The sequence below is a fragment of the Limulus polyphemus genome, unplaced genomic scaffold, assembly GCF_000517525.1.
Source record: "Limulus polyphemus unplaced genomic scaffold, Limulus_polyphemus-2.1.2 Scaffold4386, whole genome shotgun sequence".
In the NCBI taxonomy this organism is placed as follows: domain Eukaryota; kingdom Metazoa; phylum Arthropoda; class Merostomata; order Xiphosura; family Limulidae; genus Limulus; species Limulus polyphemus.
Window position 1 is genome coordinate 37124 of NW_013669996.1, and position 17827 is coordinate 54950.

General features: G+C 34.5%; 1 protein-coding gene and 1 long non-coding RNA gene across 2 annotated transcripts in view; one reads left to right on the forward strand and one right to left on the reverse strand.

The window, feature by feature from the left end:
- Positions 1-11205, forward strand: part of LOC106471067 (proton-coupled folate transporter-like) — a 12424-nt gene extending 1219 nt beyond the window's left edge. Inside the window, exons 2-6 of the mRNA XM_022399691.1 lie at positions 3638-4539; positions 5841-6080; positions 7367-7450; positions 8597-8753; positions 10946-11205. Of these exons, the coding sequence (XP_022255399.1) occupies positions 3638-4539; positions 5841-6080; positions 7367-7450; positions 8597-8753; positions 10946-11060 (1498 nt within the window). The 3' untranslated portion in view covers positions 11061-11205. The remainder of the gene's footprint in view (positions 1-3637; positions 4540-5840; positions 6081-7366; positions 7451-8596; positions 8754-10945) is intronic.
- A 3510-nt stretch (positions 11206-14715) lies between these two features.
- LOC111088767 overlaps positions 14716-17827 on the reverse strand; it is a 17835-nt gene continuing 14723 nt past the window's right edge. Inside the window, exons 2-3 of the long non-coding RNA XR_002613192.1 lie at positions 16726-16816; positions 14716-14794 (exon numbers count right to left, since the gene is read on the reverse strand). This is a non-coding gene — a long non-coding RNA (uncharacterized LOC111088767). The remainder of the gene's footprint in view (positions 14795-16725; positions 16817-17827) is intronic.

Consider the following 17827-nt stretch of genomic DNA (forward strand, 5'->3'; position numbering starts at 1 on the left):
TTGTCATAATGTTTAAAAACCTATCTCTGCGCATATGTTAAACTCGTTATACAACTATCCACATTTAAATCGTTCGTCATGTTTTGATATTAGATTACATAAAAGCCTTAATAAATAATATGTAAATCACCGAGCCACCTGCAAGAAATAAAAAGTATCTATAAAAAATGTACAAACATGTGCATTAATTTCAAAAAAAAAATCCAGACAGTTGTAAAAGTTGAACTGTGAAAAAAGTATATTTACTTTTTTTTTGGCGGATTTAAAATATCCCCCTTTCGCCACATTTTTGCCCTTGGGAGATCTTAGCATCATTATTTTTTTTTCTTAATACTTATAAGTGCATATAATGAACAATTGCATTTTTTTAAATTATCTTTCACTGCTTAATAGCACATTAAGATTGTAATTTAGTATAACTATTCTCATGGTTGAATACATAAGCGGCGTAACAAATTTGAATTTGAGGACATCATATTTGCTGTAACTATTGAAATCAAAACTTAAACAGCAACATTCCCTGATAATTATACACAAGTTTCTTTTCTACATTCAAAGAGACACTTCGCTACCAGGTTGAAAAAAAATTGGAAGGGGGGTACGTGTCCCCAGTTTTGCCTCTGTTCCGCCGCCTATGGATGAATGCTGAATTTGAGCATGGTATTCATACCCCAAAAAAGTTAATTAAGCCAGTTGCATATTTTGCAAAATATTGTTCACGAGCAACATCACGTCAGGCCGAACAACTTAGTAAGGAAACTGATGAATCACTATTACACTTTCTATTCATAATTACCGTTACCCCCCCTCTTCTAATAATTACCGTTACCCTACCTAATTCACTGCCTAAACGTTCATTGGAAAACAATATATATACATATATACTATTATTCTTTTATAATCGCGCACATATACATAAACTTATGCCCTACAAAAATATAAGCATTTCTAATGATCCAGACTATTCTGGTAAATGTAAGTTATTTTCTACACACGTATATTAGACTGTTGAAAGTATGCTTTCGCATTAGAAGATCCACAACTTCTCCTACCTTTTTACGCCCCCCAGTGGTATGTCTGCGGACTTACAACGCTAGAATACGGGTTTCGATACCCGTTGTGGGCAGAGCACAGATAGCCCATTGTGTAGCTTTGTGCTTAATTCCAAACAAATAAACGTACTTTTTTACATATATACATTAGTCCGTTTAAAGCACTAGCTGAAACGCCGCCTATGGGCAGCTGTTCGTGCCAATAATTAATAATCGTAGTATTCATACCTTATTGTAAAAGATTGTAAAAAAAGTGAAGATTTTCTTAAAAAAACATTTTTTTCTCTGGGAAGTACTGCACGGGAACAATTTTGGCTTGTGTTCTTTAGTCGTACGCATCAAAATAATTCAATGTACAAAGCTTAACATTTTCATAAATGTTACTGATATAAATTGTAATGTTTTTATGTATTAAAAGTGCTACCATTTATTGAAAAAAATGATAGTTTTCTTGAATTAAGAACTTAAGTTTTTTAGTACTGCAGTTAAATATTACACCAATAATCCTCACGCAGAGTCCCAGTGAAAGTAGTGTTCTTGTTGTGAGGTGAGTAGTTTATTTAAAAACTCTGTTCTGTTACAAAAAAAATGGTTGTTGCACATACCATAGTTGTTTTTCTAATCGTCTGAATTTTGAATACTCAAAGTGTAAAATGTTTTATTGACGTGTTTTTGTGGTGCAATTCATAAGCTTCAATCACCACTTCTGGCATTGCGATTTTGCTGTATTTTGGCACAACAGATGACTCCATTGTATATATATATATATATATATATATATCATTTCGATCGCATACATAGATAGATATATAAATGGTCACGCTATTGCTCCATTATTGTGAGATATAGTAAGATGTTTTTGTATTAAAAGGCCCACATCGTCCCCTAGAACTTAATTCGAAGCAGTAAATTATAAAGGATTGTTTGTTTGTGTTGAATTTCGCGCAAAGCTACACGAGGGCTATCTGCGCTAGACATCCCTAATTTAGCAATGTAAGACTAGAGGGAAGGCAGCTAGCCATCACCATCCACCGCCAACTCTTGGGCTACTCTTTTACCAACAAATAGTGGGATTGACCGTCACACTATAACGTCCTAAACACCTGGCCATGCCGGGCCATAAATTATAAAGTCTATTGAGAATAATCGTTAAAAAATCTTTTACATGAGAAAAAACAAAGAATCTTGATATATATAACGTAAGAGGATAAAAATTAGAGGAACAAGCTGAAAGATTCTTACTAATAGGAAAACAGCAACACTAGTGATTCAGAATTTGTGCTAAAGGTATTATATGTTATGGTATTCTATTATTTTCGATAGATGAAATGCAAGAAAAAATCTGATACAGAAAAAATAACGTTTATCTATGTTCGGTTTATTTGTTTGTTTGTTCTAGAGCAAAGCCACATTGGGCTATGTGCTGTGTCTGCCGCGGAGAATCGAGCCCCGGATTTTAGCATTGTAAGTCCCTAGACTTACCGCTCTCCCATCGGGTGACATTTGTTTTTGGATGTTTGGATGAGTTGTATGCACTAATCTTTTTTAATTTTAAACTTATAGGTTAGAGGGAAAGTAATAGTCAACAACACCAGCCACTAATTCTTGGGATACTCCTGTCTGAGATAATAGTGGGATTTGACCGTCACTAGTATAACGCACCCATGGCTCCAAATTATATCCACAGTCTGGTGCACTAGCCACTAGGCCACGCTTGGCAAACAAAGAGTAAACCTTTACATTGATTATTTTTTTATGTGCTCAGAAGTTTGCTCCATCTGTAAATAAATGAAAATACATCCTATATCAAATCACGTTTTGTGTGATCATGAATTTGTGAATTTCTTTGTTCACGAACTCTTCCCACAATTTTCAAGCCAGCAGGACCAAATGTGGCGAACGGACTCAGAGTGGCCATTGAGGTATCTTTATCTATATGTCGTAGCCCCCTCCCAAGAAGCTATCTAAGCATAATGAAGGTATGGGAATAGGTTTTAAGGGTTGCTGAACCCCCAATCTGATCTCAAATTTTGTGTTGTTGGCCTCCTTCGGGATCCCGGGGGTGTTACGTTTCAGATAGTGGTAACCGTGCTCAGGGTTCCTAAGTTTTTTTCCGAGGGTTCCGTGAAGTAGTTACAGTTTTGTATTTGTGGCAAAGATACTAAGGCTAACTGCCGCCATCCTTAATTTTGAACTGCTGAACAGAGGGAAGACAGCCAATAAACAACATCCTACCATCCGCCAGAGATTGACTGTTATGGTTACAACGCACTCCCAGCCTAAAGTGAGGGAAATGTTTTGTGGTACCTGGTTTGCCAGATCCGAAAGCCAGAGCTAAACCTCAGTTCCACCCCGGATGTTAAAAATAATATAAATTAATACCTTTAACTGTTACCATGCTAAACTATGGTAGTTTGCCAAGAAAATGAACCAATAGACCTGAGATTCGTAATAAATATCACATTCGACTTTAATTGTTTTTACAGATTCATTTTAATTACTCTATTGCGAATGTTGGACCTGTACATCTAAATGTTTCTGAATATTATCTAGATTTGCTTTTATTGTTAACTTTTGACTTCTAGTTTGCATCTCTCAGAAGTAAATATGGAGGAAAAGCGAAACAAATCCAGCTTCACTACAAACAGTGAAAATCCTAAAGTTAAAAACATTAAAGTATCTCGCGCTCAACGGGTTTGGAACATTGTGACTGGTCTGACTATCGAACCTTTCCTGATTTTGTTCATGTTCGGACAATCAATGCGCATGGTCACTCTACAGAACTTACTGCTGGACAAATCTTGTTTACAATTCTTCAACTTTTCTGATGACGTGTGTGCCAATCTAAGTCTCCATAACTATACCCAAGAGAAAGACCAGGTACTGATAGTTGCTAATAACTACAACCTTTATGACATCCTGATTTCTTCCGGTCCGGCAATATTGTTGTCCGTGGTTGTTGGTCCTTGGAGTGACAAGCACGGACGAAAACTTCCGCTGATCGTCGCTGCTTCTGGAACAGCGCTAGATCACTTCAGCTGTCTATTAAACGTGATTTACTTCGATGCACCAGTTCTTTACGTGGTACTATCGTCCATACCATCAGGTTTTACTGGCAGTATGGTCATCATCATGAGTTCCGTGTTTAGCTATATCTCGGACAACACAAGCGAAGAAGATCGGACAGTGAGATTTTTCATATTACAAACGTGTTTAATTTTGGCCGGACCGGCTGGCACAGCGACCGGTGGCCAGCTCTTTGAGAAGTTTGGTTACAAAAGTGTTTTCTCCGCTTCTCTAGGATTTACTCTTGTTGCAATCGCTCTTCTTATATTCCAAGTGAAAGAAAATCCCAAATACGAACACCGGCCGAGCGCGAAAGCTCTAGTGAAAGATTTATTCTCCTTTGGAAACTTCAAAGAAAGCATCCGTGCATTCTTTAGACAACGTGAAGATCATAAGAGACTGAAGCTGTTTCTGCTTAGTGGTTGTACACTGTAGTGTCATGGTGGGATCTGTGGGTAAGTTAAGTTAGTGGTTGTACACTGTAGTGTCATGGTGGGATCTGTGGGTAAGTTATGTTAGTGGTTGTATACTGTAGTGTCATGGTGGGATCTGTGGGTAAGTTAAGTTAGTGGTTGTACACTGTAGTGTCATGGTGGGATCTGTGGGTAAGTTAAGTTATCTTAGTATGATGGAAAACTGAGCGAGAAGAGGATTCAATTCAAACAAAATATCAAAAAAGAACCATACACAGAATATTATAAATGAAAAGAAAATGTAGAAGTTTTGACCAATTTCCAGTATAGTCTCATATATCAGTGGTTCCCAGAATCTTTTAGTCTGAAGCTCCCTTGATGTGAGTAATAAAGTTTGAGCCCCCTAACTTATAAAAATGACTTAAAATGTGATTTTAAAATGCCCCCCCCCACTACTTTAGCATGGTGATTGAAAACAGTGCCGTAATAAAAACAATAACATCTACTTTCGACATACTGTATCATTTAATTAATTCAACATAATTTTTATCGACTTATTGTTTATTTAGAATATAAATGAATTCAGCATCTTTGCTTTCGGGGCATTTTTGGCGGCCCCCAGAAAAAGCTTCACGGCCCTAACTTTTGGAAGCACTGTGATATATGACAGTGTTTAACATTTATAATAAATACCCATGTTATTCTTTCCAAAACTAGGTTGTCTTTAACTTGATAGTCTGCTCTTCTCTTAAGCCATCTTCAGTTATGGAATTATTTTTAATATATAAAATTTAGTATGGTCTCAACTCAAACTTGTAATTTATTATGTAATACTGACATAAAATTATTATTTTTACTTATGATCCAACATTGATCAGCCTAAGAATAGCACAATAATCTGTGGTATAAAGTTACTTGAAGGTCCTTACATAATACGAAATTATCAAATTATCTAATTTATCGCATCATTTTGACATAAAATTAATTTTTTACACAGTTTTCGCTACTTAAGATAAACTGTTAAAGTAATGTGTAGTAAAAAGCTGTTTGAAGGACTTTACAAAATTTAAGTTTTTGTCAACTTATCTAATATATTCAATTATATTCACTCTGTGATATTATTTTGTAGCTTAAAACGTTAAAGATTTCATTAATTATTAGTATTTTTAACGATAATCAATCGGGTTTTAAGCCCCAAAGCTGGAAAAGGTTTTCTAAATTTCATACTTTTTTAACCCAGGGTTTTGATATCCAAGTCAATAATCTGTTTGTTCTGACTAACTGTTTATTATTATTATTATTATTACAGGGGTGATGATGATAGGATACTTATACGTCCGAAAGCGTTACAATTGGGAAGTAGGCCAATACTCAAATGTACAAGCAGGGTTTAGTGTAGCTAGTATGCTAGTTATGCTTCCCGTCATCCATACATTGACCAAAATTTTTAAAGTCAGAGACCCATGGCTTGGAACTATGGGTGCGGCTTCTCAACTTGCAGAAAATGTTCTTCGAGGTCTTGCAGAAAATGAGTGGATCTACTATTTATGTAAGTGTATTCCCTCTTGTAGTCGCAAAGATTTTTTGGTAAATGAATGTTTTACAGTTCGAAAATATGTAACAAAAGTGAAACCTTTTGTAACATAGAAATTGGAATGTACCAAACTTTTCCATTTAAAACTTAAAAACAGTTCAACAAGTTTCACGTACACAAATATATACATTATATTAAATATTTCAGACATCAGCAACTTAAACCTGTATTGCACGTATTGAGTCTTTGTGATCCACGACATCTTATCTATGTGTTTAAGACCATCTTCCATCTTTTCTAACACAATAACCGTTGATCTTATAAATGCTTTCAGACAAATACTAGTGAATTACAACAGTATATTCTAAATTAAAACTCTTTTCTGCTGAAATATAACTAGATAGTTGTTTCAGGAGCAATGTCTCCTGGTGAGTCAGCGGTAAATTTACGGAATTATAAGCTAAAATCCGGGGTTAGATTTCCCGCAGTGGATAGAACAAATGTAATCTATTGTCTACGTTTCCACTAAAAATACAAAAAAGCCACAATTCTACGAGCAATATGCGTGTAAATCAAATTGATAGTTTAGTTACTGATAAGTACTGTAGACATGGAGTCAAAGTAGAGATTTGTAGCTTGAAAAAATAATATAGACACCATTTCCAGTGTAGTTTGTTTACTTTTTTTAAGATTCCCTAGTTGTAGGCTTGAAAATATAATCTTTGCATTTTGATTCAACTTGTTTCTTTACTTTTTTGACGATTCCTATTCCCCTTTTTAAATCAAAAAAATTTACTTCTCTTGTGTTTAATATCACAGGCTTGAGTAATTGGAGTTTTCACTGACTTAAGTGGTTATAACTTTCACTGACTTGATTTGTTGGAACTTTCACAGACTTAAGTGGTTAGAACTTTCACTGACTTGATTTGTTGGAACTTTCACTGACTTGAGTGATTGGAACTTTCACAGTCTTGAGAGGTTGAAGCTTTCACTGACTTGAGAAGTTGAAGCTTTCACAGGCTTTCACTTAAACATAAAGTAACAGTTATCATTCTTTATTTATATCTACATAGAAATACATAGTATTATCCATTCACAAAAGATATGTAATTAATTTTTTTTATTTCGGAATGTTTGCAAGAACACAATTTATATACCATAAACGTCATTTATGACGTCATCATATTAGTTCTGTAAATATAAATATATGTTTTATAAAGTGGAATAACTAACGTTAAAATTAAAGGAAAAGAAAAATATGAAAGAACAACAATACTTAGAAAGTTTTAACTGTTTTACAGCCTATGTGGTTGGAATTCCAGCTCCCACAGCGACTATAGCAGTACGATCACAGCTATCTAAGATGGTAAGAAGAGACGAAATTGGTAAGTAGGAATTAACAGAAGATGGAGGACATTATAGTAAGCAAGCACAGAAATGTTTAGTGAAGAGTGTGAGGGAAAACGAAATTGGTAAGTAGATATTATCAGAAGGAGGTACTATAGGTAGCAAGTATAGAAATGTTTAGTGAAGAGCGTGAGGAGAAACGAAATTGGTAAGAAACGATTATCAGAAGAAAAAGGGCGCCATAGATGGACAAATGTAGAAGAATGAAGCTGTAAGTGACGGAAATTCACTGAATTGAAATATTGTTTCCATATGTTATTCATCAAAAAAAGTGGGAAATACCATAATAATCTTATTATCAACTTTACGTTTTATTTACCTTTTTGTTTTCATAACACTAAAACTTATAATTATAATAACTAATTCTAAACAGATTTGTTTCTAATCTAATAACAACTGCAAGCTTTCTTTCATCAACTGGAACACGGAGCAAGTAGCCACATATCGTAACATAAGATATTTTTACACACTGTTTATCAGCAGCTTTTCATCAAAACAAGATAACTCTATAAGTCAGAATTAAAAATTAATCCACCAAATAATGTAAATAATTATTTATTCTGGTCTAACTAGAAGTATGCAACGTCATAATTAAAACTTATAATAATTGGAATGTACCGATTCATCATTTGAGTGATCTGTTGCTATCGACGTTTTTGGCCATAATACCAATAATATCTTACGAAGTTTGATCAACTTAGGAGGTTTAGGCTTGTCTTAAATCCATATACTAAGTCCACAATGCTAAAGAATCTTCATAATAATATAAATATAGAGGAGAAAATTCACGAATGTAAATACAATATATATATACCTTGAACATTAACGAATGTTTTTCGCGAAGCTAAAAATACATAAAAACTGTTGTTGTTTTGTTTCATACACCATCATTGATTCCCTGGACATTGAAAAGCATCTTTGAGTGAAGGACACTGAAGTTTATCTGTGTTTTTTTTTTTTTTTGTTCTCTGTCACATAACTTCATTCTTTACGTTTGGTTTTCCAGATATCTTTGTTTCTATTCTTTTGTTATTTCTAAACTTTAAAACACCTTCATCTTTAACTTTATGTTATTTTTCAACTTTAAAGCACCTTCATTTCTATCTTTATATTTTCTTTCTCAGGTAAAATCTTCGCAGTCGTTGCCACAGTTGAATCTTTTCTTCCGATGGGTGGAAGCATCTTTTACAATCTATTTTACAGACTGGGCTTGGAGACGTATGTTGGAATACCGTTTTTCGCCGCAGCAGGATGGTTAGCCTTTCCTCTGGTCACCTTTATGTAAGTAATATTCCGTATTTCCGCCTTTATCTACTTTCTGTGCATCAGATGGCATACCATTTAAAACTGTAGCCAGAACTTCGTTATTTTTGTCTCTGCTTAGCCTTATCAGAAGAAGAATATTCCTACTGGTAGAGGGAGAACTAAAAACACACAGTAGAGGTCAAAATGACGGATAGTTACAATTCAACTCGACGATATGGCGAGAATGGTGAAAAATGCTAGATTTGTTCTAGCTTTGAGTGAAATATTTATCCCTCTATGGATGATGACCACAGAAATACATTAAAAATAAGAACTTTCGAGGTAAATTGTTAGTGTTTAACCTACGAATTATTTGTTATTGTGCTTATTTATGCATAATTATTGCAATATTAATAATGAATATACAGTACATTTCTCTTCACATTTGTTACAATGGTACACGACAGTGGGAGTAGTCATACTTCTTCAAACTGAGAAGAAAAGAGGGCAGAGTATTCCAGTACAGAAAGAATAAAACAAACAGTAGACTTCTCTTTGTCTCAATAACAATTTTAGTATCAAATTACGGGGGTTCAAAAATTTTACATTTGTACCACAGGTAATGGACAAAAAAACGGAAACACCTGGGTAAATGAGAAACAAAAAGTATACACAATACAGGTGTGGCTCATCCATTAATTAAGTAAATAACATTCCAGCACGCATAGGGTCATGTTTAAAAATGCTGGACAGGCCTGGTTGCATATAATCACGGATAACATGGCTACAAGAGGAGACCTCAGTGACTTTGAAAGAGGGGAGATTGTTGGGGCGCGTTGGGCGAGAGTTTCAGTGACCAAGACAGCTCAACTTGCTGATGTTTCAAGAAAACAGTGTTTAAGATGATGTCAGCATGGAACTCCGAGGGAAAGACATCATTATCAAAGGGCTACAGTGGGCGAAAGCGCATACTCCAGGATTGTGATGTCCGTGCATTAATTCGAACTGAAAAGCAATACAGGTGAGCAACCGCAAATCAATTGACCGCAAATTTCAACCTGGGGCGAGAGCAGCTAGTTTCATCAAAAACGGTCTGCCGAGAACTCCACAGAATGAGATATCATAGTCGGGTTGCAGTGCTCAAACTGCTCATCACGCCTGGGAATGCACGGTTGCAGTGGTGTAAAGGGCACGGGATATGGACTGCCATGCAGTGGATAAATGTGATATGGTCAGATGAAGCATCCTTCACCATGTTCTCGAAAAATGGACGAGTGCACCTGTGGCGCCAACCTAAAGAACCTTACAGCCCTGTAATGGTGTTTGGGCATTTCCCTGGCATGGTTTGGGTGCACTTCTACCCTTAGAAGATAAGGTCCATGCCAATCGTTACTTAATGGTACTGAGTGACCATCTTCACCCCATGTTACAGCATTTCTGTTCTGTTCAAGATGACAATGACCCCGTCCACAGAGCACGAGTAGTCGCCCAGTGGTTTGAGGGTCATGATAGTGACGTTATCAATATATCATGACCTTCTCAGCTACCAGATCTGAACCCAATCGAGCATGTATGGGGTATTCTGGAACGACGCTTGAAACAGCGTTTTCCACTTTCATCAACTAGGCGTGAGTTGATTGACTTTCTTGTGAAAGAGTGGTGTCGCATTCCTCCTGCAGAATTCCAGACGCTGGTAGACTCTATGCCACGGCGCGTACAGGCCATACTGTAAGGGACTTTAGATTGGTGTTTCCATTTTTTTGCCATTATCTGTATACAATTTTATATATAATATTAAATATTCGAAAAACAATTGTTTTAAAGTAGATACATTTCTATTTAAAATTTAATTTGCAAAAATAGTTGTTAATACAACAAATGTCTATTTTACTGACAAGAAAACAATCGACTATTGACACTCCAAGTCCCAACTTTGACACGCGTTATTCGCTTTTATTTGGCTTAAAATAAGCGAAACTTCATGGAGTACATTCAACCTATGAAAAATACCTTTACTTCTAAGTGTTAGTGTCTGTAATTTTGTAAAAAAAAACATGACGTGAGAATAAACAATTTGTTACTCAGATCATCTAACTGAGTTAATTTGTGGTTAAAACTAGGCGCTAATATGACGATTTAATCTTAATTCAGAGTAGTTTAACTGTATAGATAACGTTGTAGGTTAATTTCATTTGACCAATACCTTCTTATTTTATTCATTTACTTAGATATCTTGTGATATTTCCTGACAAAACTTCCTCTGCTGTTGACGATCCAAGAAATGTTAATGGTGACCGCGAAGAAAAGACGGAGAGTAGTGACGTTGAAGGAGTAAAGTTATAAATTGTTTCATAAAACATTTTCTTATGTGTAAGCACTGTGGTCATGCGCAGTAAGAAAATACTTCTTTATAAGAAATATTTTAAACTCAGGACCAAAGATCTGTGTTAGATTTTAGTTTTTGTTATTATTCGTCAATTTTCTTTTACATTTTACTATATGAGTATTCTTTTATGTTCTGAGAGAAAAGTATTTTACACTAAATAATTTATTAAAAGTACTAATTTTATTAATAAAATTTAGTTTAAAAATAAAACAGTCACATTTATATCGTGTCACTATAAACACAAGATGAATTAGTTTTTATATTTCACGTAAATTTACATTTGCCATATTGGAACTTTAAATGATCCAACAAAGTTAGATATGGCAAATACAGTGTGGTTGGAATACAATTAATATACATTCTTCTAATTCTTGAAAATACCTAAGGAATAAATAAAGAATGTAGTGTTTAAAAATTTAATTGATTTAATAGTCATATTAGATGAATACTGTTGATAGTAACCTTTAAGCAAAATCTGTTTACATTCATTGTTGTCTTTTATAACGTTATTCTAAAAATATGAAACTAATCATTAAGTGATTCTAGTGTTAACAGGCTTTAGAAAATGGTGGCAAGTACTTTTAGGAATAGTGTGTAGTTAGTATATTATAACTCTTCCAGAATATCCAGTTACACTGAAAGGATACTAACCTATCTCCCGATTAGTACTAGTTCATATGTAACCACATCAGAAGCAGTAGTTAAGATGCTACCCTGGGGTCGGAAGTAAACACTTATACACATTTATGTGACGAAAGCATTGACCTAATATATATCTCGTCCATATGGATATGTTATGAACACAGAGGGTATGTTGCTATATTCACGTTGCTAGGTGGTATAATATGATTACATCATCAACACCAGTGAGCACAAAATCTGTAAAATAAGTGTGATAAAAATACATATCTGTTCTTTCACATTTTATAAATTCAACATGTTTACTGTCTATCATTACAAAATATACTTTACAATTAGACAATTAAACGTGCTATGAAATCTTTAAAAAAGGCATGGTGCCTAAACATGTACCACCCAAGGGCATGGCCAAATTTTGGTAAGGTAGCATGAATCAATCATATATAATTATGGTAGGTAATGGCAGGTTCTCACAATGTGATGCACTGCCCGAGGGCATGACCTAATTTTGACAAGGTAAAATTTATAATTATAGTGTGTAATGACGTGACGCCAGATAATTATAGAATGAAAACTGGGACACGTTGTTGTCAGTAATGGATAGGCATAGTTTTAAAAAAGAACAATTGTGTAAGAATGTCCTAAAAATGAAAACTTAAGTGTTTTATAAAGAATAACTTGAGACAAGTAAAAGTGCTACAAAATACCTTGAAAATCTATTTACATCAGACGACGTGATGCCTAAACATGCAATGTCTGAGAGCATGACCCAGATATGAAATTTCTGGGACATTGTAGAAAATGACGACTTTATCCAAGATTTATCAAAAATAATGTGCATGTATTCTACCTTTCAAGATTTTAAGATCAAACAAAATCTATAAAATAACTTTGATAATAATAAAAAATTTCTTGACAAAATAGTTCAGTTTGTTGTTAATTTCGATAAAAGACAAGAAAATACATATCTTTTTGTACACATTTTGTAAATCCAATATATTTACTGTCTATCATTACAGAATATGCTATATAACCAAAATAAGTTGTATGTGCGTTATACTTTAACTCTGACAATGAAGAACGGTTTTTATATGTCACTGAGCTTAACAGCCAGTAAAACAAACTTATCTATTTATGCACTTTACACAAAAATAAAGAAAGCTAAATGTACTTTCATGAAATTCTCAATATTTGATGGTACTATGGGTTATTATTTTCTGCTTCTAAGTTACTACTTTCAGTTTTCGATCTCGAACTCACATATTTGTCATTTAAATATAACTTTACAAATATAACTCCTTCTTGAAGGTGTAATTGGTTAAACACGTAAAGAAATAACAGTATTTTCTATCGTCTTACAATTTGGGTTGTGTTCTTTAAATTTATCCAAGGGGTAATTTATTCTGACAAGTTGACAGTTCTATAACATTTGATATTTACAAATAACTCAAATTGAAATATATATATGAATTATAAAAAAAATCTCGATTGCCAAAATTAAATTAACTTTCATACAAGTCTGTTTTTTTTTTTGCACTTATGTTCAACAAGTTGCCTTGTTGCATAAACAGCATGAAAATATCTAACTTTCCACTCTGGAATACCTCGCTCGTCATAACCACATTCCCAGTGGTAAGCTCATTAGAAGTACTATTATAGGTAATAACTGAATCTAACCATGAAATACTAACTGACACCGTTACCTGTACGAGACAGGTACTTCACCACTTCTTTTTTTTTTTGTTACTCTGTAATTGGATATGGTTTTTTTTTATACAACCACGCCTATATAATTATTGTCATAATTAGTGTCACGTTCGATTTATAGTCGGAATATGACGTAAACTCAAACAGAAAAATGCTATGGGTGCAATGCCAGATGACATCATCAGATAGCATATTCCTAACATTGCTCTTTTTTCATATTATTTTGTTACATTTATAGTTTTTGCTTATATAATTAATTATCAGTGAAGCTTTCTGTGATACCATGGAGAAAGATTACTATATCCAGTATTTACCAAAATAATGTGCATGTATCCAACCTTCCAAGATTTTAAGAACAAACAAAATCTGTAAAATAACTGTGATAAGAATATATGGTTATTTTCTTCCAAATTGTCTGATCTCTATAGTTTAGACATACAAGAACTATTGACAATGATATCAATGTTCGCTGTATTAATGATATAGTGGCTGGCCTCTTTGGTGATCTGCCACTGTATTGATGATATGGTGGCTGGCCTGTCTGGAGATCTGCCTCTGCATTGATGACATGTTGGCTGGTCTGTTTGTAGATCTTTCATTGCATTGATGACATGGTGGCTGGCCTCCTTGGAGATCTGCCACTGTATTTATGATATGGTGGCTGGCCTGTTTGGAGATCTGCCACTGCATTGATGACATGTTGGCTGGTCTGTTTGTAGATCTTTCATTGCATTGATGACATGGTGGCTAGCCTCCTTGGAGATCTGTCACTGTATTTATGACATGGTGGCTGGTCTCCTTGGAGATCTGTCACTGTATTTATGACATGGTGGCTGACCTGTTCAGAGATCTTCCACTGTATTGATGACATGGTGGCTGGCCTGTTTGGAGATATTTAACTGTATTAATGATATGGTGGCTGACCTGTTTGGAGATCTGCTACTGCATTGATGAAATGTTGGTTGGTCTGTTTGGAGATCTTTCATTGCACTGATGACATAGTGGCTGGCCTCCTTGGAGATCTGTCCCTGTATTGATAATATGGGGTGTGACCTCTTTGGAGATCTTTCACTGTATTGATGACATGGTGGCTGGCCTCCTTGGAGATCTGTCACTGTATTGATAATATGGGGTCTGATTTCTTTGGAGATATTTCACTGTATTGATGACATGGTGGCTGCATCAATGCAGTGAAAGATCTCTAAACAAGCCAGCCACCATGTAATCAATACAGTGAAAGATATCCAAAGAGGTACATGGTGGCTGGCATGTTTAGAGATCTTTCACTGTATTGATGACATGGTGGCTGGCCTGTTTGGAGGCATCTACTGTTTTGAACCATTTTCTGAAAAGTCATTATTTTAAAAATATTCTTTTAAAATTTTCGTAATCTATTTTTGGTTAAACCTCTTCATTGGAGCTTTTTTCCCCCAACGATTAGGATTCAACGACTACTTTCTGAGAACTAGGAAAGAATGGGATTAAAAATAGGTACACAGTCTTAGTAACCGTTTCTAATAATTGTATTTCATTAAAAATAGGTACACAGTCTTAGTAACCGTTTTTAATAATTGTATTTCATTAAAAATATGTGCATGCCATTTACGATAGTGCAATTTTACAATATTATTAGCAAAAGCCTGATTGTATTGTAACAGTTGTGTGTGCATTTCATTAAAGAGAGTAAAAAAGAAACTTTTGTATATATCATTGTATTTATTTAAAGTTCCATCTAAAAACACTGAAGAAATTAAAATTTTGTTGTTGTTGTAGATCTAATTCGAGTAAAAAGTATCTGTATATTTGTGTTCAATCCTTTAAGCTGTCATAGACTCACAGTCTGTTTATAGATTCGCTGTCTTTGCGTTAGACCGTGAAAAACAAACACAAGCATCTCATTAATCTAATAATAAATTATAGTTGTCAGAAAATAATAGAATCAGATCCATTGTATGTTTTTAACACTACATTCTCCATTCGTCCCAAGGTTTTTCTGAGAAGGAGAGTATATAATAATAGTATTTCAAGTACACTGCGTCCACAATACCCATACCAGAGCTCACCAGGCCCACAGGGATACAACAAAAACGTAGCAGTGGTCGGAACTCTATGTATCTATATAAGCCATTTGTTACTTGGTGTTACAGCTGTTATGGTGTGAACGTCGTTTGCTGGCGAAGCGTGATTATAATCAGTTACGTTTGTCAAATGACCCACCAGGCCCATTGTTTTGTTGTTGAGTTTTTTGTTTTAGGGGAGGGTTCAGCCTTATGAGCTCAGGTATTTAGCGAAACGCGTTGTATGGTAGAAATAGTATTGTACACGCTTCTTCTCGGGAAACCCCTGAGGGACCAAATGAAGAATGTAGTGTTCAAAAAACAATTGGACGGTTGCCATTATTTTATGACAAGAATAATTTATTATAATCATGCTTTGCCAAAATAAGACCATCATATTATAACAACACATTCACCTTGTCAAAGTACTGAACCCTGCAACAACACATTCACCTTGTCAAAGTACTGAACCCTGCAACAATACATTCACCTTGTCAAAGTACTGAACCCTGCAACAATACATTCACCTTGTCAAAGTACTGAACCCTGCAACAATACATTCACCTTGTCAAAGTACTGAACCCTGCAACAATACATTCACCTTGTCAAAGTACTGAACCCTGCAACAATACATTCACCTTGTTAAAGTACTGAACCCTGCAACAATACATTCACCTTGTCAAAGTACTTAACCCTGCAACAATACATTCACCTTGTCAAAGTACTGAACCCTGCAACAATACAAAGATGAATGTATTGTTGCAGGGTTCAGTACTTTGACAAGGTGAATGTATTGTTGCAGGGTTAAGTACTTTGACAAGGTGAAGTTAAAGTATTTAACCCTGCAAAAATACATTAACTTTATTAAAGTATTTAACCCTGCAACAATGCATTCACCTTGTTAAAGTATTTAACCCTGCAACAATGCATTAAACAAAAAGGTAAAAACAGCTACATATAAGCAATATTTTTTTTACTCTTGAAATGACTACAACACAATTAAAATTCCTCTTTCAACCAAAATGGCATTGCTTCAGTCAGTTTGTGTAATGTGTATATACACAAAACGTAACTCTAAACTTTTCATTTCTTCAGAGGCTATGAAAAATACGCAGAACCTGGTAAACGGCAACCTTTAATGTATATATATATATTAATAATACTTATCTGATGGCCTGAAAACATATAGAATATTATGAAACATTGAAAGGGTTGTTACAGTTTGCTTTTTCAGATATCTCAGTGGTACAGCACTGGTCCTGTTAGTTAGAGATCCTCGGTTCAAGTCCAGGTCTCGGAGTCTCTTTTCACTTAAAAACATAATAGATTAATTGCTTCAATCAGTTTATAATATCTGTAAACAACATTTAAAAGTTATCAGCTTCTAATTCTAGTTGTCTTTATTCTTTTAGGAGAAAAAATTGGGGTTCAGTTTGTCTCTCTTGTTAGTCTTTCTACAATCGAATTGTTTAATAAACTAAAACATAGAATTGAGATGATACTTTTAGGTTTTATTTTGCTGTCAATTAGACTAGACTATAGCATGTTTTTTCATGCCCCAAATATTAAGCACATGCTCCAAAAAACGTTCATCAATAAGCACGCTCCCAAAATGCAACATTTCCGGGCGAGATCGGCAAATTTCAATTTCGCAGCATACTATAACTCTTACCACCCACCAGCAGTGGCCACACAGTGTTATGTAACGAAAACATGAAAAGCGATATTGAATACATCACCATTAATAAAAACAAATCGTCGAATACATAATATCATATATATTTATTTTTTTCTTCTCTCTATTATTAGAGCTAACTTAAACAAAGAGAAGTCATCTTTGTACCATTTTTGGGTTTATTTATACTGTCAAAGGTCAAACTTTACTAAGGTCAAAGGTTACTAAGAATACAGAAATGAACCTTTAGGCCTGTTACTTTCGATAGTACTGAAAATAATTAATGTTTGTTTCAATCGTCTTTAGGTTTATATTAACAAAATGTTGAAATATAGTATGAAGTGTACAGGAAACACAAACAAGGACTTAAACGTTCGCTTAAGTATTGTCGTCAAAGATTTTGTTGCAACTGATCAATCCTGAAAAAAAAATTAATTTAAAATCAAAATGTAGGAAACTAAAGAACGTTTAAAACCTGTATTAGACATTAAGTACAATCTTTAAATATGATGCCTTATAGAGAGTTTTAGCTGATATTAAGTAATGTTCCTTTAAAAGTTGGTCCCGGCATGGCCAAGTGGTTAGGGTCTCAACTCCAAATCGGCGGGTCGCGGCTTCGAATCCCCGTCACACCAAACAAGCTCGC